Source organism: Centruroides vittatus, unplaced genomic scaffold, assembly GCF_030686945.1.
Source record: "Centruroides vittatus isolate TY-2023 unplaced genomic scaffold, ASM3068694v2 contig_301, whole genome shotgun sequence".
Classification (NCBI taxonomy): Eukaryota; Metazoa; Arthropoda; class Arachnida; order Scorpiones; family Buthidae; genus Centruroides; species Centruroides vittatus.
The window spans coordinates 3,394,612-3,418,849 of record NW_027121927.1 but is presented as its reverse complement, the minus strand read 5'-3'; the positions used below and the strand labels follow the sequence as shown (position 1 = coordinate 3,418,849).

General features: G+C 30.8%; 1 protein-coding gene and 1 pseudogene across 1 annotated transcript; both read right to left on the bottom strand.

Moving 5' to 3' along the window:
- Positions 1 to 10,757: 10,757 nt before the first annotated feature.
- LOC136972717 (uncharacterized) lies at positions 10,758 to 12,344 on the bottom strand. The gene has a single exon (XM_067267324.1). It carries the CDS (start codon positions 12,342 to 12,344, stop codon positions 10,758 to 10,760), a length of 1,587 nt encoding a protein of 528 aa, XP_067123425.1.
- A 658-nt stretch (positions 12,345 to 13,002) lies between these two features.
- Positions 13,003 to 14,218, bottom strand: LOC136972810 (26S proteasome regulatory subunit 4 pseudogene; annotated as a pseudogene).
- Positions 14,219 to 24,238: the final 10,020 nt, after the last annotated feature.

Here is a 24,238-nt window from a genome sequence, read left to right as displayed (position 1 = left end):
ATAACTTGTTCTTAACATATTAAATTTCTTTGAAACGAGTTTTTTTTTTTTTTTTTTGAATTGTAAATTTGAAGGATATCGTCTATCATTTAAATAAAGCATCGTATTCCCGCAATTTTCTTCGTTATTCTTAAATATTTTATTACTTAAGTTATTTTTTAAATTAATTCATATACACATTTCTAAATTTTAATAACTTAAAATGGAAAGTATTAATATTAAACGAAAGTTCAATTAAAATTTTTAATGTCAGAGCAAAATAAATTACTTAATCTATATAAAATATTTCTACTATGCAAAATAATTTGCACAGAATGTCTCATCCTCTATCTGACAGCCAATAATTTTTAATTAAAATTGCAGGTGCTATAACTTGAAAGAGCGTAGAGGGTTGTAAAACATTCTAGAATCTTTCTCTGCATTTGATTTTATGCTTGTTTCAAAATGGAATATATGTCGCACTGAGAATAGATTAAGATAAGGATCTGGTCTAATGAAAACCAAGTTGAAAGGATGAAGAGGACCTTTGAAGAAAGCCACAAGTTCGATATATATCTGTAACCCCGAAGTGAAAATTTCATGTAGTTGGCTCCATGAAGATTTGAAAATAAAAACACGTTGAATATCGAAGGAAGCAGGTAATTCCGGACAACATGGATACGCAAAGATCACTGGCAAAGACGAAGTGTTCACTTTGGATGAAGAATCTTTCTTCACCCTCTCGCACTCGATGATCAATGGAAATAATAGATTTTAATATCAGTGACATTGCCTCTACATCCGCCGATGTAAATTTTTCCAAAATCTGTTGATTTTTCCAAAATTCTATAAATCCGTTGAGTGTCGAGCGCACTCGACACTCAACGGATTTATAGAATTACAAACATCAATTATAATATACAGCTTTTTATCACCTTTCAAATGACTAGTTCATAGAGTTTTCTTTTTTCCAGTTTAAAAACTGCATTATATAAACATGTGCGAATTTTTCCGGACACCCGTTACATCGATTATATACGTATTCTAATGGGAATAATCTTAAATTTATACTTGCGTCATTAAAATAATTGAAAAATTCTAGTGAGCAACATGTTTTGATATTCTACTTTCTCCTTTTACGATTTTTTCTGATGAAAATAATAAGAATTTTTGGTGTAAATTATATTGCTATTGAGTATGAAAGCAATATCATTCAATTGTTTCTAATTTGTTGAAAACACGATTGTTCACTTTCAATAAGTTGTGTTATTGGTATAAGTTGTCATAGATATATCTGTTGCCATTAGATACTAATAGAAATCATCTTAGATTTATTTATTGTCATCAAAGACGTATTCAGAGAGGGCAGAGGGAACATATTTCTCTCTTTAACAAGAAAAAATATGTGTTTAAATCTTTCTAGATACAAAACAAAAAACAAAAATTTACGCACAAATCTATTTCCGATGTTCCTAATGACTATATCTGGACTGATATCATCTTAGATTAATTGTAGATTATTCTAGTCACATCCAGATTAACTGCAGATCATTCTAATCCATAATGGAACAATCTCTTGTCATTGTAGACTAATAGAAATTGTTCTTGACTTGTCTATACAATTGTAAATTAATGGAAATCGTTCTAGACTTATCTGTCCTATTATAGACTAATGGAAACCTTCATAAATAATTTCATTTTAGATATCATAAGTAATTTTATTTCTAATAAATATGAAAAAATTTTAATCGATAATTTACTTTAAAATTAATATCTATTCTAAATCTTAAAAAAATATTTAAAAGCTATATTTATTTATTAGAAAAACGTAAAATGAGAGTTAATGTAACTAGATTTTTATATTTATATGGACGATTGTTAAAGAAGAAACACGTTTTTTTATCGATAAACTATTATATAAATGCATTGACGAATGGAAAAACTCACTATTTAGATGTGTATGTATACATAAAAAAAAATATATATATATATATAATAACATTTCAGCAAGTCACAAAAATACTTCCTTGAAAATAAGTTGAATTGATGCAGGAAAGTTGAAGTTGCAAAAAAATGATAAGAACTTCTTGAAGTCAAATTTGTACGTGAGTATTATAATAAAATACTATTTACTGTCAAATTATCCTACTTATTCAACCTATATTTTATACGTAAATACTTAAATATAGTAAAAAGCGAACTAGACTTGAAATTTTAACCCGAAATTTTCCTTCTTAGAATTTATAGCTTTAGTTAGAGTGAACTCAATTGAATTTACTTTGGAGTTTTTTGGAAATTGAGAAAAAAAAAGTAAAGATGATGTTTTAACTTAAACAAATAAACTTGCTTAGTTACAATAGTATTTTATTCATTTATTATTTTTAATGAATTTAATTTAATAATTAAATAGATTTAGACTTAAACTTGAATGATAAGTAATTATTTAAACTCAATTTAATAATGTAGATTTAAGAGAAAGACTCGTGTGATAAAATTATAATTTGAATTGTTTATATTTATTCTTTAAAAACTTCAAACGATATTAGTAAATTAATTTCGTTTATATTCAGTATATATTCGTATAATTTCGTACATAACAGTTTTTTCAAAGATCTTTCACTCGTGGAAGATCTTTGCAAAATAATGCAACTTGATAGTAATGTGAGAGTCCGAATTAATCGACAAAACAAAAAATAATTTTTGAATTGTTACTATGGCATATTATTTTATTATTTTCTTTGTTCTCTATACAAATTTCAAAATTTTTCCACCGAGGATGACTATATTTCCTTTCCCACCGTTTGTTTCCTCTCCCTGCGGAATCGAATCTGAGTCCGAGGGGAACTAAAGACAAAATTCGCCAATTGGCGAGAAAAGTAACGTGACAAAATGAAATAAAAAGAGGGGGCGCGAGAACAGAGGGGTCGTTCGGTGTTCCAGCCTCCCGTAGAACTCGAAAGCCTCCGAGTCCTAACGAAGTCTCACCGCCGCCGGCTATCCTAACTTCGACACAAGTCTGCGACCCATCCAGGGACCCATCGACGACCCGTTTCCGAGGTATGGCGACCCTTATTCTGTAAACTCTCTCTCGGTTTAGGAACTACGTAGATCTAGTTATGTGGAACCTTTGTTTGTTAATAAACTCTGTTTGTTATTTACATGGTGCCATTTTATTCGAATATCGCCTCTGTCTTATCGACGAGCCCATTCTCCTCCTCCACTCGACCTAACAAACAATTAAGCCCGACATCTCGTGACAATTAAATTCCAGACCGGAAACCGCCATCCTTGACAGTGGGCAGGTCTCTCCGACCTGTTAGCCGACAAAAAGGAGGTACGACTCCGTCTATCTCTCGGTACCCACAGTAAGAAATTGTACATATTAAAAATCAACGATACTTTGAATATAGATGCAATTTGATAATAGAAATTCTGAATTTCATGATTTTACGAAATAATTTTACTTAAATACATTAGTCATAAACAGCACAAGTCACAATTGTTGGTACTGAAATCTGCAAACTTAATTGCAATTTCAAGTAAATGATGAGACTAGAACTACTAAAGTATTCATAAAATGTACTGTACATTTTTATGTAAAAGTATTAAAATTACTAGCAGGTAGGCCCGGCGTTGCTCGGGCAAAAGTAACGATAGCGAAGATTAAGATTATTACGTTATAGTCAACCTTACCCGTTTTCATAGAATGTAACAATTGGGTCCCCCTGTTTCCAGACTAATTAGAGAATTTTTAGATGGGATTTTCGATTTCCCGCAAAAACGAAAAAAACTGCATCTGCATCTCGCACGTCGCTTTCTCTTAACACTTCCATTGTTGATGGAAGTGTTAAGTCTTAATCCTATCCCTCTTCCCGTGGGGAGGAATTTCGAAAAATCCCTTCTTAGTGTGCGTTCTCGTGACGTACCCTAACTGTGTACCAAATTTCAACTTTCACCTCCTAACAGTTTGGGCTCTGCGCTGATTATTATTATTACAGTATTATCAACTTGTCTCGATTATATATATAGATTAAAACTATTCGATAGGTTTTATAAATACATTAATTTTTAATAAGTAAATCCTTAAAACTCGAGCATAATGTATTAAAATGCATTTTGCTCGAGTTTGCTTGAATCCTATTGATGATAACAATGTAAATGTAATGAAGACTAGGCTATTGAGATGAACTAAACTTGTAAAGTATATTTACAGAAAAAAAGTAACTTATAACAAGAAACTATTTATTTTTTACAACAAAAAGTATTTTAAAGTTTATTTTCACTACAAAAATAAACATATTTTCAATGTATCGTACACAAAACAGGATTTTTCAAATTAGATAATTTTCTTTCATATTTTAACACGAATTTTAAAAACACGAAATGTTAAAATAAGAATTTTCAATATTTTTAATAAATTAATTCATTGTCATATTAAGAACACATAAGAATATCCCTTAATGGAACAATTCTACTAATCATAACGGTATTTAAACTATTTGCTTTTGAGTATTTATGCTTATGTGGTTGAAACTGCTTTAAAATTTCTCTTTAATAAAATGATAATTAGTCGTGTTTGATAATTTTATCCAGCAAAAATCTGATAAGAATAGAAAAACCATATTTAAAGTTAAGATTAAGTTACAATTTGATAATTTACATGAGTGATTTTATAGATGAACTTTTAATATTTAATGTTTAAATGCCAGCTCTCTTTTATTTTTTAGAATAGAATAGTTAAAATTGTGCAGGAGAGTTTTGAAAAATGTTGAGGTAAAAAATTTAACAAAGATTCATCGAACATTTTTATTAAATTTTACTATTCGATGAATTATTTAAACTTTATAATATTGATTTCTCAATCAATCTCTTTCATTAGTTTCGATCAGATGTTATTTTTGTAATGAGTAATGAATTAAAAACACATAAATTATTAATTTTAAAATGCAGAAAATACATTATTAATTATTTAATAATTTATAATGATTCAAACTTACAATAAACATTTCACTTTTTAAATTATGTTTATCTGATTAACCCCCCCCCGCATTATTTTCAAAAATTGTATTTAAAGTATTAAAAATTATTTAAATAAATATTAATTATTTAAAGTATTAAAGAGTAATTAAAAATATTTTAAAAAGTATTTGAATAAATTATTTTTTACTTCGATATAAATAAGCAATTAAATTATTAATTTGTCGTTACATTTTATATAATAGTTTATGAGGCAATTCCATCTTTCATTCTTAAATTTAAAACTTTTTAATATAATTTTAAGTTATTTTCTTCTACACCTAAGACAGTTTAGGTGTTAAGTACATAACTTTTTACTTAATATTGTCTTACCATTTTTCTTACATACGTTAATTTACGGTATTAAAAACATCTTTTTAACTAGTCAAGAGACGTTTAAAGGGAAAAATAAAGTCTAAGATTGTTAGTAACATAATAATGGGACGTTAGAAAACTGAATTCGTTACTTCCATGAAACGTGATAAAATTTTCAAAGTGTTGACTGCGGGCTATCTGTTGATTATGAATTCAACATGCAGCAACTTCACACCCTTTCTAAAGTCTATTATTTTATACAGTATATTACATAAGCATATGACTCTCTTTACGGGTTTAATTATTTACCCTATATCAAGTGACGTTTAATTACTAAATTTTACTTGAGTGTAGCAACCGTATAACCTTAAAATTTATGCAATTAGTAAGCTCTTTAGTTTTTTGTTTAAAAAATTTTATTCTAAATACCTTTGAATAATTTAGGCTATTTTTCAAATATTTAAAGTAGAGTAATGCCGTGCCCCTAAGAGAAAACTAAAATAATACATTCAAATTTATACAAACATCAAAATTTTATTAGTAAAATATACGTTTTAAGTATTCTTTATAATTTGGTTTTTTTTTACTGTACTTTACATATAAGTTATTTAAAACAATTTTATTAATGAATTTTTAATATTATCCATCGAACGGGCATGCCCGACATGATTAGGTATTACTATTCAATGATTAAGCATTGGCATTCATAATTTCACTTAAAGATTTACATACAACAATAGTCACATTTATAATTATTTGATGTTTCTATACCTCTGCTGTCTTTGTATGACCATTTTTTTCTATTTTTCTGGGCCTTAGATTTTCGCTTTCTAATGTCTCTAGTTTGTCATTTTCTGGAGTAGATGTTAAAATTTTTGAATTCTTTTTGTGTCTACTCAATTTTCGCCATTTATTGTCGTTTGGAATACAAGAAACGGGTGAAATATCATCTAAAAGCACTAGTTGTTGTACTTACGTGAGCATCATTACTCCTCATCGCCGTATTGGATTCTAATGCATTTTTTTCGCTTAACACAGCATATTATAAATCAAACGAAAAGCAGGAATGTTAAGTTAAATATATACAGTTTAAACAGATTATTTAAAATTTTTAGTTTTAATTATTAATATGTACTTATCCTCAGTTGATATTTGCAAAATTTTCTAAGAGAATTACCTCAAAAACAACATACGAATGAAAGAAAAAACTCTGTTCTTGATGGTGACCATAGTGTGAATATAGACTTATAATGACATTTGTTACCTGGCCACAGTAATCAGGCATTCACAATTCCATTCTGTTTTGAAATACTTAACAACCGAACAAAACTTGGCGAAGCACGTAGCCCTGAACACAAACAGATCCTTGTCCAAATAATAGGAATTAATAGGAACCACTTCTCAAACGTTTTCGATAAAGAGCCTCTGAAAATTGAGTGTTTAGCTTATAAGTCTTCGGAAGATGCACTTCTTGTAATTGAGATAGCCGACTGGATAATGAACTGCCTAGACATATGAACTGCGCTATGTAGGTTCGCACTTTTAGTTTTTATTTGTGTAACAAAATCATTTTATTATTTTACCGTATCATTAGCATTATTATTACTATTGTTACTTCTCACGTTTAAAGTTTATAACACAAAAGATTAAAAAAAACGTGACGCTATTTCCTGTTTAGCGAAAACGAGGTCTCTAGATTTAGCTCTTGTATGTCATTAAATAAAATTTTATTCATATTAATTGTTATATATTTGAAGTGTAACAAACACGAAACAGGAAATTGTCTATAACATTAACAATTAAAAAAACGCTGCAACTATGATACACTATTTTTGTATCAGACTTGTCTTTTATGTCCATCCGCAGTAACGTCTAAAGCTTATTCGCTTGTGTTGAAATAGTATGTAATTAGGAGTAACAAATATATCTGAAAATAAAAATGAAGAAGTAAAAATTTTATTTAATGACATACAAGAGCTAAATCTACAGAGACTTCGTTTTCGCTAAACAGGAAATGGCGTCACGTTTTTTAATCTCTTGTGTTATAAGTTTTAACCGTGAGAAGTAACAATAGTAATAATAATGCTAATGGTACGGTAAAATAATAAAATTATTTTGTTACTCACGAAAAAACTAAGAGTGAGAAAGTTCGAACCTACATCACACTGTTTACCTTATCTACTCGGCTATCTCAAATACAAGTGCATTTTCCGAAGACTTATAAGCTAAACACTCAATTTTCAGAGGCTCTTTTTCGAAAACGTTTGAAAAGTGGGTCCTATTATTTGGACAAGGGTCTGTTTGTGTTCAGGGCTACGTACTCGCCAAGTTTCGTTCGAATCGGAGAGGACAACGTCTGGTCGTTTCCTTGTAAGTGAGCGAGATTACACTCTGAGCGTCATTGCTCAAGTGTTTCCAAAATTTACTTTGTTCTGTATTTAAAAATATATATATAACGCATTTTAGGACATTTTCATACAAACGACTCGTATAAAGTAAATTTATAACTTCTATTTAACGAAATTAAAAAATTTAAACTGATAAAATTTTACCGGTAGATGGCAATTAGTCTGTATTAAAATCTTTATTATATAAAGTGTTTACATTCGTTAAAAGAATAAAAAAATTCTGACAAAACATAATACAGCCTATACACAAGAGTGTTATTTATAGAATATGTTGACGTTGTTATAAGTAAAAGTTAACACACGTTGACACAGAAGTCGATTAATGATGTTTTGTTCTGTAAGACCGCCGACTTCCAGGGGAAAACAGTTAATCACGCGTCAGGAAAACCTAGGGTCGAAAACGTATGTGGGTGGTGGCGGTAGGAGACAAAGATGACAAGTGTCTTACACAAAACCGTTTATTCTAACTACTAAGTTAACTTACATATTATTGGTACAAATTGCGATCTAGATCGACTCTTGTGGTGATAGAGATCTCCAGTTGTCGGTAGTCGGATGCGGTCCGTCTTCCGAAGATGCGTGCCCGGGGCTGGGATGACGAACTGTCTATTGCACTGGACGTGTGGCTTGGACGGGGGTCACCAGCTGGCGGACGTAGGTTCTGGCGTCTGAGGTAACACTGGTCCAGAGGAGAACTGCTGCACTTCTTCCAAGAACGACGGAAGGAGGGTCCACCCCTTGACCTTGCGACTCGGGAGTTTTATAGGAGTTTCCCCCCTGAATTTCACCCTTTTGATTGGTTCTATTCTTCCTCTCCCTTACCCCGATTGGTCATTTCTTTTGTTTCTATGCGAAACTGGAGACCGATCTGGGTCGGGAGAGTTCCGAGAGGTGTTGACGGAGTCTTTGAAGTTCGTGCTCGTATATTCCGGCCGTTATGGTCCTCTCTTTGACGTTTTTGACCTCACGCGGTCCGCCAGATGCTTCGGTGGCCATTTACCCCCTCTGTTTCCCGTTTCCGACACTCGTACACGAGCACCTGGACAAAGCTCCCTCTCTCTCGGTTGACATCCCCTCGGTCGTTCATTATCGTGTCGCGTTTGTTTTAGGATAAGTTTGGGAGAGTTTCTTTCGTGTCTGGTTTACATCACCAACACATGTTCCTGACACGGTTTGACTCTCGAAACTTTATAGAATATGTTGACGTTGTTATAAGTAAAAGTTAACACACGTTGACACAGAAGTCGATTAATGATGTTTTGTTCTGTGCTTTTCTGATACATATGTAAATATGAGTCACAAACTACATTTATATCAATGATTTTTTACAAAATTCTGTACTACTTACTAGTGTCTAAGTAACAAACTATTTGAATGCTATCACAAGAGAATAAATACGAAGCGCTAAAGAAACAGATTAATTACAGAATTCGCCAATTCCGAAAGTAAATCTCTATCAAGAAACTAATTAGTGAACCAACTGGGGGACAATAAGCCTTCTTATTTACTAAGACATGAATATGTTAGGTGGAGACAAACTTGACGAGGATTTCCTGCAAAGCTTGTGCTTACAACGATCTTTATCGACAGATCAAAGGCGTCACTCCAGCTCCAGGAAACGAGCCATTGAGCATGCTGAATGAAAGACAAATCCTGAAGCAAATAAAAATCCCAACCTTTGTTATTACCACATCCGTTTGTACATTAAATATGTGGCTTTAAATCACTGATAGTTAGCAGGCTTGCTATTCATTTCCTAATTATTTTCAATCTCTAATTGTTGTTTATAATAGAAAAGGAAGTATAAGTTAATTACAACAATGTAAAATTAGATTTTCATTGAAATTATTAACTTGATTATATAAAATTCATATCTCATGATTTACTCAATGTTGCAGAATAATGTAGAATTGTCCAAGCTTGAGAAACTAAAATGATTCAAAATCTTTTAGTTTGAATAATTTTTAAACTTTAATTTCAATTTTAAAAATACGAGGGCTATTTTTTAAATAAGGTCCGTTTTTTAATAAGAAGAAAAATACTGTAAATATCGTTAAAATATATTTTTTTCTATATCCTACATACTTTTATCTACTTTTCTACATAATTTCCATTTTGTTTAAACATTTGTCATACCGCTCAACAATTTTTTGAATTCCGACTTCAAAGAAATCTGCCGCCTGTCAAGAAGCCCAATCCACGACTGCAGTTTTCACTTCTCCTTCGTCGTTGAAATGTTGACCACCAAGGAACTCCTTTAAGTATCGAAACAAGTGAAAATCACTGGGTGCAAGGTCTGGACTGTGTGGATGATCGTATCGAGTCAAAACGATAAAGCACTGTTTAATCTTTTTGTTTTGTGATCGTCAGAAAGCAGTCTTGGAACGCACCGAGAAAACAATTTTCGATCATTCAGTTTCTCCGAAACAATGGTATACAAAACTGATCTTAAAATCTGTGGAAATTCAATTGATAACGTTGAAATCGTGAATCGTCGGTCCTCTCGAATTTTGTTATCCACATCACGAACCAAATCTTCAGAAATCAGAGAAGGTCGGCCAGGGCGTGGCTCATCATGCACATTAACTCGCCCATCCTTGAACATTCTTACCCATTTTCGAACTTTACTGTCACTCATAGCATTATCACCGTAAACTTCACAAATCTGACAGTGAATTTCCGCTGCTGCCAAGTTTCTTGCATTCAAGAATCGAATAACAGATCGTATCTCACAGTCGGCGGGAGACTCAATTTTCTTAAACATTTTAAACTTCTACAGCTCAGCATACAGACAGACGAAATATAATAAAGGAACAACACCGGAGTGAAAATAAATTAAAACCAACAACTGTAGTGCCTTTGACCGGTGTGCTTCTCTCTTCTTTCTCTGTAAAACGCAAACGTTTTCGAACCTCGTTGGTTCTTCCTCAGGCGTAACGGAATTCTGTTCGACAAAATTTTAGAAAAAATTTGCATTCTGGAACGCTGTCGCGTGTAGCCGATGTCGTCATATTAGACTTGCGCGATGTGAGTATAGCGCTACGTCAGGGATCTGTTGAGAAAGGCTTCCCAAGCCGATGATAAGATGATCTCCTTTTTAAAATTGATGCAGTGCGTGTTACTGCGGGTGTTGAGTAAGATGTATATAGCTTCAAGCCATTTGAGGTGATCTTGTCGAAACGTGGGGTGAATGATTGCGGCACGGGTGAAAAGAGGCTCTATTTCTGGATCGGATGAATAGACTGCTAGGGCGGTGTTTTGTCTATGGTGTAATATGTCCGCTTTGTGCTCCTTGATCCTCGTCTGTATGTTGCGTTTGGTGGATCCGATGTAGATGGCTTCGCTGTTATCTCTGTGGTCGGCGATGGGTATAGAGTATATTCCCGGAAGTCTGTTTTTATCTGGAGCGTCTTTTCCGTTCCTAAGCCACTCGAAAATCGTTGGGCATCTCCTGAAAGCTAAGCGGATATCCTTTTTCTTCGCTATTTGGTAGTATATGGTCTTCAGTGCCGGATTGTAGGTGATCGGTATAAATTTAGGTGGGGAACCATTGGAAGGAGGGGTGTGGGTGGAAAGAAGCCGTAGTGCCTCAAAGTTGTTTTTGCGTGCAATGTTGTGATATCCGTGTTGTTTAGCTATATTCTTGATGTGCCGCATTTCCGAGTTGAAGGCAGCTTGTGAGGAGGAATGCGTGAGTGCCCTTTTGAGTAGCGCCTTAAAGGCTGCCATCTTGTACTGCGGAGGATCACAGGAGAATGCGGGTATATATAGAGGTTCGGTAGATGGTTTGTGATAGACTTGCGTATTGATGGAAGATTCTTCTACAGTGATGTAAATGTCCAAGAAGTGTGCTTGGGTATGGTGGGCTTGATCCAGTTCTAGTGTTAATCCATATGGGTTGTCGTTGAAGGTGTCCACTAAGGCTCTGATATTTGGGATGTCCTTCCATAATATAAGGATATCATCAATATACCTTTGGTAAAGGAGGATATGTGAGCGTTGAGAAGAAATGACTTCTGATTCCAGTTTTCTGACCACAAGCTCACAGAGGTCTCCTGCGACTGGGCTACCCATAGGTACACCCCGTTGTTGTTGGTACGTAATGCCGTTGAATTTAAAGAACGAGTTAAAGCAGATCAGGTGTGCCATTTCTAGGATGTCAGGTTGTAACGTGCTGTCTTGAGTGATGTTCATAAGTGTATCCCTTATTGCGCAAAATACCGGTGGGAGTTTGATAGAAGGATATAAAGATTTAAAGTCTAGTACGGTTATAAATTTCGGAGGTGTTGGTAACCGTTTGAGTGTATTGGCAAGATCTGCCGGGTTGGTAACGGTGTGCGGATACCCTTGCAGGTGAGGAATAAGTAACTTGTGAGTGGCTTTTTCTAATAGGAACGTGGGTGCTCTGGCCTTGTCCACCACCGGTCTGAGTTCTTTTCCGGGTTTATGAGTTTTCGCGAAGGCAAACATTCTGGGGGTATCCGGTGCAGGTGTAACGATGTTGTGGAAGCCCATCCGTTTCGCTAGTTTCGAGGTGGCGAAGCGTTTCATCCTGGCTTGGAGGTTACTGATGGCACTGGGGTCGGCGGTGTTACTTTGGGTGGCTTGTATGTGATTCTGTAACATGGAGTTGTAGGTGTCCCTTTTCAAGAGGACTAAGGAGTTGCCTTTGTCAGCTCTGATGAGGGTGATATTATTTTTGCGCATCCAGGAGCGAGTCCGTTCGACCTTGTTTCTTATTTGTGTTTGGTCCCTCGATGTCTTATGGTTTTTGAGAGTATGGGTAATTTTCCACCTGTAGAATTCTTTCTCAACGGCCGGGGAACCTGCTAGAAGAGCTTCGATTTCCGGGATGTTGTCGATTTTATCGACGATGGGATGCGGAGCATATTTGGGGCCTAATTGCAGTACTTCGGTGACGTATGAAGGAGGTTTGATGTTGTCCACGTGATGAAGGGGAACGATGACGTGGTTGCCTGGTGTGGTGATTGAATTTTTCTAATCCACCGTAATTTATTAAGGTATTTCTTCTTGTAGGAAGTGGATAGCTTTGCCTGTATTTCAACGAGTCTGGCATTTTCTTTTTTTAAAGAAGCACACCGGTCAAAGGCACTACAGTTGTTGGTTTTAATTTATACAGACAGACGATATGGCTGCAAATGGCGTCAAAACGCGCGCCAAGCTTGCTCGGAGCAGAAGCATATGCATACTGCCGTGATTGCGCATTATTCTCACTTTTATTCACAAACGGACCTTATTTAAAAAATAGCCCTCGTATCTCGTATAATAATAAAATATCGATTTAATTTATTCATTATATTAATTTATAGAAAGAAAAATTTACTTTTTAATTTACAAATGCATCTCGCAGCTTGAAAATTATATTATTTGTTTGCATTCGAATAGCATTATAAATAGAGACTCTCCATTTTACTTTTTTTTCTTTTGCATAAGATTCTTTTTGACTTCTATAGAGTCTTCTCGACATACTTTCATTCTTCTTCTTCGTACTGCCAAGAGACCTGCTTCGGTACAGAGCGTCTTTATATCTGTTCCCGTGAAATCTTCTTCGAAGGACAAAATATCATCCAGGTTGCAATCGTCAGCCAAATTCATTCTGACCGTGTATATTTGGAATATAAGATGTCTGTCACCGTGACTGGGTAAGAAGAATTCGATCTTCCTGTCGATCCTTCCGGGTCTTATTAATGCGGGATCTAAACTTTCGATTCTGTTGGTTGCCAACACTACTTTGACGTCGCCTCTAGGATCGAAACCGTCAAGTTGGTTCAGTAATTCTAACATAATTCTTTGAATCTCACGTTCTCCGCTAGAGCAGACGTCAAATCTCTTATTTCCGATGGAATCGACCTCGTCGATGAACACTATGGAGGGAGAATATTCTTGAGCCACTTGAAATAATTTCCGAACTATTTTTGCGCCTTCTCTTAAGTGCTTCCAAATTAATTCTGAACCCACCAATCTTAGAAATGTAGCCGATGTTTGATTTGCAACAGCTTTCGCTAATAATGTCTTTCCGGTTCCAGATGGTCCGTACAAAATGACACATTTCGGCGGAGTTATGACCATTTCGACAAAGATGAGTCAAGGTTAATTCGACTACCTCCTTTATTTCTCTAATTTGATTCTCCAAACCGCCTATATCGTCGTAGGATTCAAACAGAATCTTACTTATCATCATTTTAGAAATCACAGGGTTGACATTTTCCTCAAGAATTCCCACGATTGAACGATCCGTGTTGTTAAGTAAGACCGAACAATTGGGTTGCAGTTTAGTTTTGTCGACGAATGACATAACCGGAACAAATTGTTCTCCTTCTGGTATCGAAACTATGGCAAAATTATTCTCGAACAGTATTTTCAGTTCACCTACGATTAATGGATAATCTCGAAAGAATTCGATGATTACGTCGTCTTCTAATTTTTTATTGAATTCTTGTTAATTTCTGAGAAACTCTTCTTCCATCAGCAGATAATCTTTTATTAAATTCCTACTATTAGTTCACACTCTCCCTATATATATATATATATATATCTTGTTCAAATTTTCAATCGTTAATAAAATACTTTTTATTCATCCACTCAAGTTCAAATACATTTTTTGAAACTTGTAGTGGATGACACTTGATGTTAATACAGATTTTTCAAATATTAATTCATTAATTAAATTTAGTTATTGGTTAATATTACCTGTGGTATCGAAGATGGAGACGGGAATTTTTTCCCTAGACTAGACGGCGACGAGAAAATTTTTTTCCCTACGTTCGAGATGGCCGCGTTTCCGGTAATCTCGAATCAGATTCTCGAATCAGATTATCGAGTGATAATCTGGAAGCAGATTAACAATGGATAATATCGAAGTAGAATACCAGTGATCTAAACGTTAGGGGGTGTACCCGTACTATCTGTCGCATTATGCAAATTAATAAATCTCCCCGTCGCCGTCTAGTATCTAGGGAAAAAATTTCCCCGTCGCCATCTTCGATACAACGGGTAACATTAACCTAATTATTAATACTTTAAATAGAGTTTTAGCAGTTTGTAATGAAAATTGAAATCAACAGGCAGTAGCTCAATCGGTAAAATGCAAGGATTTCAGTATTTTTCACGTGAAGGTGAAGAATGCGAGTTCAATTCTTGCGAAAATCAATAAATTTTTGAAAATTTTTGCTTTAAGTAGACGTTTTATCCAAATGATTTTCGAGAGTGAGTTAGCAGTTGTGGCTTAGTGGTTAGAATGAAGGATTTTTCTCAAAAAATAAAATTGAAGAAATTTTATGCTTTGGGTTCAATTCCGATTTCTCTTTCTATTTTGCCACTTAATATTGTGATTCTGTCATATGTATATACATATTTATATTAATTGTAATTATTTAATAAAAAGTAACTAAAATAAAATTTTTCTTTGTTGACTTAAGTAGGAATTGACTTTAATTTTTTTTTAATATTACAGTAGAGCATCGATTATCCGACTCAATTGGGGACTGGGGTTGGTCGGATAACCGAAAAGTATGAAAAAATACATTATTAGTATAGTGTATTAGGCCTGGTTTAAATACTAGCCTCCCTTTCATGGTTGAGCCAGTGCTGCCAGCTAAAACATGCAAAAATTTAACAAAAATAATATTAAAATAGCCAAGACATAACCAAATATTGTAGCGCCACATCACTAGCGGACATTTGAATTTGCCGACTAGAACGCAATCGGTTAACCGATAAGTCGGTTAATCGGAGGTCGGATAATCGATGCTCTACTGTACTTGTTCTTTCCATTTTAAGTAATTTCAAACGGCAAGGTTTATTAGGGGTCACTCTTGGTATCTTTGCTTCGTCCTTGCTTTCTGTTTTTACTTATGCAATTTGACAGGGATTGGAATCTCTTTCTTCTTATTCAATTCTGAAGATAAAGATAATTCCATTATGAAGCAAATCTGATGATTGTAATTATATAAATGGAAATTCAACAATCACTTCGATTAATAATTAGTTCGTTATTGAAATATTCTATTATTAAAAGTTAATTTTAGTATTGTGCAGAGAGCTATTAATAAGTAAATATCAATTCAACTTCGGAATTATATTAAAATATTAAATATTTTAGAATTCCTTTTTGAATGTAATTTTAAATACAAAAGCGGCATTTTAATAAATGTTAAGAGTAATTAATCCATTTAATTTAAAATATATTAAAATTTTATTTATATTAATATTAATTAACCAAAATTATTTTTTAATTATTACCGATTAGTACAAGAATTTTAACAAAATAAAGAAAATATTTTAAATAATGGAACTACTTATTTTCTTTCTAAAATAGTTTTAATATTTTAATTAATTATTGGAAGTATTGTCTGAAAATATTAAAAACACAATTCAGAAATATTGTGAATTTGATATATTTATAATTTATTATCACTGATAATTGTCAAGAGTCTGATCAATAGAAGGAAAAAGTAGTAATATTTTTGCTCTCTACTGACTTTCGCCAAAAAGAAAACGTCATAAATGTTTATTACAAATAATTACAAAAATATTGGAGCGTATATAATTATTTGTAATATTTACATATTCCTCAATATTTTTGTACAGGTAAAATGTCTCCCCCACTTCCTAAGATATATACGCGCTTTTATTTTATACCATACTTCAAGAATTAAGTGTAGAAAAGAGTACACTGTACACAACAGGTTTCCCTTATTTTTATATCCACTTAAAACCCGACAATGAAAACTTTCTCATACTCATTATCATTGGCCGTACCTCCTAATACATATACAAACTGACATAGATGTAAATCTAAGATAATAAGCTTATATCTATAGACAGCGACGGATTAAGCCTCTAGCATGTAATGTACTGTACGTCTTATGGATATTCAGTCTTAGTTTAGTATCCATGAATTCTTTATTAGCAAGGATCTAGACCTTATACAATATGAAATATTTTGTTGTTTTATTTGATTCTAATATTTAAACTTAAATAATTTTTATTTAATGCACAACTTAGGCTCTAAGGAGTTTAGGTGCTTCCGTAATTTAAAACTCCCATTAATGATTGATAAAATACATTTAAAACATTAAACTTCACTTTTTAAAGATAATTATATTACCTTACGAGATTATAACAAAAGTATACAGTCACTTGGCTTTAATTGCCAAGTTTAGATGAATAGACTCTGAATAATCTATTTAATTATACATAAACAAAAAATTTATATTAACAGTAAGCGAAGTCAACAATAAAACTAATTTTCTTTACAACTTTTTCAAATTTTATTTAATTAAAATTACAAAAATAGAAAAATAAATATTCGCTAATTACTAATTTACAAATTAGCTTTATAAATATAATTATAATTAAGTACTGTATATAATAAAACACAGGATAATTGTTAATGCCTAGTAAAAAAAAGTTTAATTTTGTCCGTTAGTTTGTTAATCCGCAATATGTCGTAAAAATGAAGAAAACAAGCACTCTTCTGGAATGTAAAACAAATTAATTACTTTGTAAATATATCAAAATTATCTTAAATAAATGAAAATTATTATTTTTTATTTATAATTAACCTCGACTATCTTCTTACATTGTTAATGATAAATATAGTAGAGAATAACATGTAATCTGATATGTCTTAGGCATACTATTGCTTAATCATATAAAGAGAACCTACGACAAAAATAATCAATTCAAATATTATTCAATAAACTCGACAGTACTAAAATAAATATATTTTTTTAATTATTTTGAGTATTGATTTCAATTATAAAAATATTCTAAAAATTTACTTCGTAAATAATAATTATTTATTTAATTAAAAATTTCTAATTTTTTAAAAACAATAAATTTACTTTTATAGTTCGAATGAAGTGTAGGCGCTTAGCTAAAAGCATTTACATACCCGCGAGACTTCAGTTGGTAATTATTTAGCAAAGTTTATTTTGATATTTTTGAACATATATCCGTTGTCCAATTTCAAATTATTTATTATTGAATTGAATATTCCACCGAGAATAACTGTATATACGTACATCTTCCTGATTAAATAAACCGGAACATCCGTTTCTGCCACATATAAAATACTTTTCCTGAATGTTATGTAAGGAATTCTGTTAAATTTTAAATAAGTATAAGAATAAAACTTTGTAAACACAAGTAAATTAACATTTTGCTTGTAATATTAAATACTTTTAAACAGAATTTAACATAGACAAGTAAAAACAAAGGAATTAAGTGTTTTATAGTATTAAGATTTCATTAATCAGTTCCTTAAGGTCATTATCATTTTTTAATTTATCTTTTCAGCGAATATGAAATTTTTAAATGAAAATATAATGTAAAATGAAAACTTTAAAAGTATTTAGAAAACAATAATCAGTTGTCCTAATTTTCATAGTCTAATTATCTAATTTGAACATGCTCTAACACAGCGAGGGACACAAATAGCTTTGGCATGTTTTATTGAGTAACTATTTATGTTATAAACGAAGTTTAAATTAAGATTTTCGTAAGTATATAAGGATACAATTCAATTCAATTCATCTTTATTTGTAATAGGCCTTGGCCTGTTACAAGGGGAGTTATGATCAACATTCATTAAATAAACAGTTATATAGTTACAAATTTTTTAACAAAATTATACAAGTTATAAATAGATTTTAACTTAGCCACATGAAAAAACATATACATTTCTTTTTCCGAGGAGCACTCATTTAAAATATTTAAATCGAAACTTTGTCTTAGGACTATTGCTTTTTCGCATCCACAGACCAGATGAAATTTAGAGAAGTTTTCTAAACACCTCGGACATTCAATTTTAGAATAGATATAAATCTTGTTTTCAATCGTTATTACATCATTATTAAGGCGAAGCTGGACGAAGAACCTCTTAACACCAAAGGGGAGATTAAGCAACATGTAATTATTAATATTAGGGTAGTCCAGTATTATATTACAGTAGAGCGTCGAAAAGTGGAACCAATTGGGAACTGGGGTCCTTCCAGTTAATGATTTGTTCCAGTTTCCGACTTTGTACGAAAAAATACATTAACCTGTCCGATGTTCAAATTTTTCTCCGTTGCGTATCGCTTCCTGTTGAATTTTTCTCCGTTGCGTGTCGCTTCGTGTTGAATTTTCGTCGATTTTAAGCCTAACGAAAATTTTTATAATAATCATCGAGGCTATCGTATCGTTAAAAATTATTTCTGCATTTTGTACAAACAAAATAAATATATTAAAGAATATAAAAAACACGAAAATTATACTTTAGAAGTAAATTTAGTATCAAAAACATTCGATTCAGCACGACACAGTCCGACTGAAAATCGTTCCACTTTCCGGCCATTCCACTTACCGACGTTCACTTATCGACGCTCTACTGTATATGAATTCGGCATCTTTCGTGTCCGGATATCCTCCACATCAAGTATCAATGAATTCTCCATTACATTTCTAGTAAGCTGTTTACATAAATCTTCACTAATCTCCGGAAGGTGTATAAACGGGCCCATCGAAAATCCAAAATTATTAATTACTCTAGTCAGGTGACTTACCCAGTTCTTTCTCGATTCTGTTCGTAATGATTTCCTATATAATTGGTTCAATAGACTAAATAACAGCTGCCCACTGTCTCTCACCTTCATTAAAAATTTTACACATCTCTTAACCAACATTGACGTCATTCTGAATCTATTCAACTCTAATCTTAGTATACTTCCAGGGATTTTATGGTCCAGTAAAAACACTCTCCGTATGAACTTATTTTGAATCGCCTCTAACTTCTGATATTTTGGCTGCATAGCTTGTTGCATTTATAATTATTGAATTAAACAATTTAAATTGCGTTTGGGTGTTTTTTAATTTAATTTTTGAAAATAACATTCCTATACTTCCTATTAACTTATTTGCCTTGACCAGTGACATCTTGACTTGTTTTTCAAAGGACAACATAGGGGTTAAGATTACCCCTAAAAACTTTATTTCATTGACTATTTTTAATTCCTCTTTATTAATATAAAATGACATGTTCTTCTTTGAAATCTTAGAACCATTTCTAAACACCATGATAGCCGATTTCTTCGGATTAATATTCAATTTTAATTTATTAAAATATAACATTGTTTGCTGAATTTTCCTCCGTAGAGCTGCAGCAGTGGGGGCGATTATCGCAATATCATCTGCATAGACAATGGAGTGAACTATATTTTATTCAATCAAGAATCCATCCTGTATATAAGGATACAGTAATATGCCAATGTTATTACATTAAAATAACGGTATTTATCAATAATTCACGCAATTGTAACAAAAAAGTTGCCTCCGTGTTTAGGAGTAAAATTACCGAGACTACTTCGGAATAAGTAAAAGATACAGTTTAAATTATTGATATAACATTAATCAATTATTTCTAAATGGGATTGGGAGTGATGCCAAAACCAATAACTCTATAAAAGTATTGTTATAAGTACAGAAGTTTCTCTCCTCTGTATGTGAAGTGGATACTGTCAACTTTATTAATCCTTACTTCGTCTGTATGTTAATCGATCCATTTTTCTCAATTAAAGATATCGGTTTATATTCAAATAAACGAATAAATTGTATATTCATACGCTTGTAACGCATGCTTTATTTTTTAAAATGGATACCTCTCATTTGAGCTTACAACGAGGCAATTTGTTTTTCTAATTGGGATTCTGCAAAGAATGTCTTTCCTGTAAAATGTTAAATACTTATTTTATCTCTATCGTTAAAATTATAAAATTAACACAATGTAAGCTCATTCATATTGATAATTAAGTCGAAGTTTACGTTATGTAAGTACATCGTAAAGCTTCTTAACTATTAGGTCGCGAATTACATTTAAAATACGTTAAATTGTAACATTTTACTTAGAAAAGAGGATATTTTGTGTGTAAATAATGCTACCACAAAAATAGAAATGTTTGTTTACAAGACTTCGTCATTACAAGAAGCTGAATTTTCGTTATAACGAAGGATTGTATCGATCAGAAATTATTATATAGAACCTAAACTAAACCATTTTATTTTACAAATATTTAAAAGAAAAATTCACTTTTAAATAACTTGTCATTGTTCAATTAAAATGAATAATCAGCTTCATAATTAAGTTACTAATTGTATTTAATTAGTTATAATTATATGTAATTGAATGTAATTGTAACATATTGACGCATTGATTAATATCAATGATAATGTTATCAGATCTCTTATATGATAAAGAACACGGGCTATTACACTTTTGTTTTTTAAATGAAATAATTACTAAGTAAATAGACTTTATAAATAAATTTTTACATGAACTTTTTCTGTAGTTAAACGAGAAAAAAATCCATTTTTTCAATTCAGTTGCAACGACTTGTACAGGTATTTATTTATCATATAGTTATAATTTAATACTGTTTTTTATTTACAAAATTAAACAAAATTTTATTTAATTTAATTAACTTGAACGTATAAATTATATCCTTAAATATAATAAAATATCAAATAATCATTGTAATTTGTAAGGTAAATGACAAATTAAGTGTTATAATTTCACAATATAATGAACAAGCGAGCATTGCAAATTATGATACAAGTAGCAAGTTAACAATAAAAATAATACTTAAGCATTGTAATTACATTACAATTACCATTTGTATTGTTAATTACAGTGCTTGATTGTACAATCAAGCACTGTAATCAACAATACAAATAGTAATTAAATACTTTTATTAATGATAAAACTAACACTTAAGCGTTGTAATTCATGATATAAGTAAAAGATAAACACAGTAATTTATAACACAGTTAACAAGTAAACACCGAAATAAACAATACAAATAAAAATTAAGCGTTATGATTTATAACACAAATAACAATTAAGTGCTGTAACTGACAAAACAAATAACAAGTATTGTAATGTTCAATGCAATATAATTTATAATATAAGTAATATAAATATAACACTAGTCATGATACAAACGTTGTAAAAAGTAGTGTAAGTTAAATAAATAACATCATAAATAATAATAATAATAATAAGACGAAATGGAAACTACGTTGATTTCTTTAAAAATAATTCAGATTTGTTGACGTAAAAGAATATAAAACTATATTTTACGTCTAGAATTGAATGTAAAATATAAAATAAAATCTCTAAGGATTTTACTATGTAAATCTAAACGTTTAGCCATAAGTTACTAAAAAACTAGTTACAAATAAATAATAAATTTCACATGAATGAAGTAGATCAAGATTTATACGGATCGAATTTATTTATATTTATTTTTTATGTCTCATCGTACTTTACTGTAATTTATTACATTGAAAATATATCCTAAAAAGTATACACGTTGAGAAAAATTTTATTTTCGTTTAAGAAAACGTAAATATATATGTCATATTTGTTTATTTAAAATAAAAATCTCTTCCCGATTTTTTGGATGAAAGTTTTATATATATAAAAAAAAAAACATTCTACGAATTCCAATAAAACAAGTTGCAAACTTTTCAATCCTGTACTTTTATTACGTTTATGTATAAATAAGTAGGAGTTAGATATTACTACTTCGAATAAAATTGCTATAAAAAAAAAATAAATTGAATTTTTAGAAGTTTGCTTTTAAAATAAACCAATTTTTCGAATAGGATCTATCGCTTTAAATTGATAATTCTCATTTGTTTGTATAAATTATTTACATATGCTTGTAAAATCTCTATTAATCTCGATTTTATGTCTTTACAGAAGTTTTTCGATGTACTAATTTAAAATTGTTGAATATCTCAACCGGTAGATCACGAACTCCAAGATGATCTCTAATCGTATTCGCAAGCAATTAGGGTGAATAGACACCAGAAAAGGTTGAAGAACACAGTTACATCTTTATAAATCCCCGTTAATATCAGCTTGTTTATCATCAGAAGATATTCTTATATGCAAGAATTTCAAATTTTGTGTTCTCCAATCGGTAGATCGCGAACGCTAAGAGGATTTCTAATCACGATCTCGAACAATGAGAATAGATCACAAGTTAAAAATGTTGAGAAATAAGTCTCTAGTTGTATAAATATTTAAATTATAAAATAACATTTTGATCATTTTAAAATATTTAAAGTTAAATAATTAAGATATTTGTGGATGAATTGTATTATTTGGAAGAACGAATGAATTCTTTTTTAAGTTTTTAATTACTGTATCGTCTCTACTCTTGGGATTTTTATAATGAAAGATTAGAAAGTTTTATGAGATTTTAATGATAGTTGATCTTTGTTAAAATTGCTGAATAAGCTAAAGAAAGACAGTAAAGTCATTAATTGTGGTGCATGTATATACAGTTTTACTTAAGTAATTTTCAGTGTAAATTTTTATTAAACTTTTAATCAAACTTAAAGAATATAATCATTAATTTTTTAGTATTATTTACTTTAGATCTAATATTTTTAAATTTTAAATAGATTTAATAAAATAAATTAATTAAATAAAGATTTGAGAAACAATCTTCATCTAAAATTCACCCTAAAAAAATTGATTCTTCATTTAAAAACGCATTTTTTTCATATAAAAATCCCCAAAAATTGATTCTTTACCTCAAAATCCCCCAAATAAAGATTGAATACTCATCTAAAAGTATCCTAAAAAATTTAAATTGATTAACTTTACTTCTAAACTAAAATTTATTTTTATATATTTAGTAATTTACATAAATTAAACAAATTTATAAATTTATTTTTAAGAGAAGGATAATGAAATTTTGTAGAATTAAATTTATAAAAGAAATTATTGCAATTTACATAATTTACCTGCTTAATTATTTACATTTAAAAAATTTAAAAAATAGTCGTTTATAGAAGAGTAAACAATGTGTTAAAATATAGAACATTTTTAAAATTATTTAATTAAATTCTGCTTAATTATCATATGATAAAAGGCATTTTAAACATCATTAAATTAGTATTGTAATGTTTAAATTCATTACATAGAATATGCAAAAGGTCAAAGGTCAATGGTCAGAATCCCGTAGTATAATAGAGATAATGGGTGTTTAAATTAAGTAACAGTTGGCCAATAGTGTTGACTTATACTATTAATTAACTGTCAGTTGACATCAGTATTACTTCGTTCATGATATGGAAAATTTGCTGATAGAATACAGAGATCAATTTGGAAAATATTCATTCCAACTTCCTGCATTTATAATTTAACTAAATTGTAATTATATCTAAGAAGTTTGATACTTTAACATTTATACTAACCATATTTAATGTTTATAAACCTTGTTGGGGAGCTTTTACACACTTTTTAAACTAATTATTTTGTATATATCCCATTTATGAGATTAAATTAGAGTAATTTCAGCAAATTAAAATGTTTATAAAATAATTTATTCTTAATGTCACTCAAAATTAATTTCTGATGTAAAATTCTGGCTAAAAATGGATTAATTCTTTATCTAAAAGTCTACCAAATGATTGATTTTTCATTTAAAATTATCATCAGAAAT

Coding starts and splice junctions, on each gene's coding strand:
- LOC136972717 (XM_067267324.1), bottom strand. CDS start 12,344: ATGTTACAGAATCACATACAAGCCACCCAAAGTAACACCGCCGACCCC.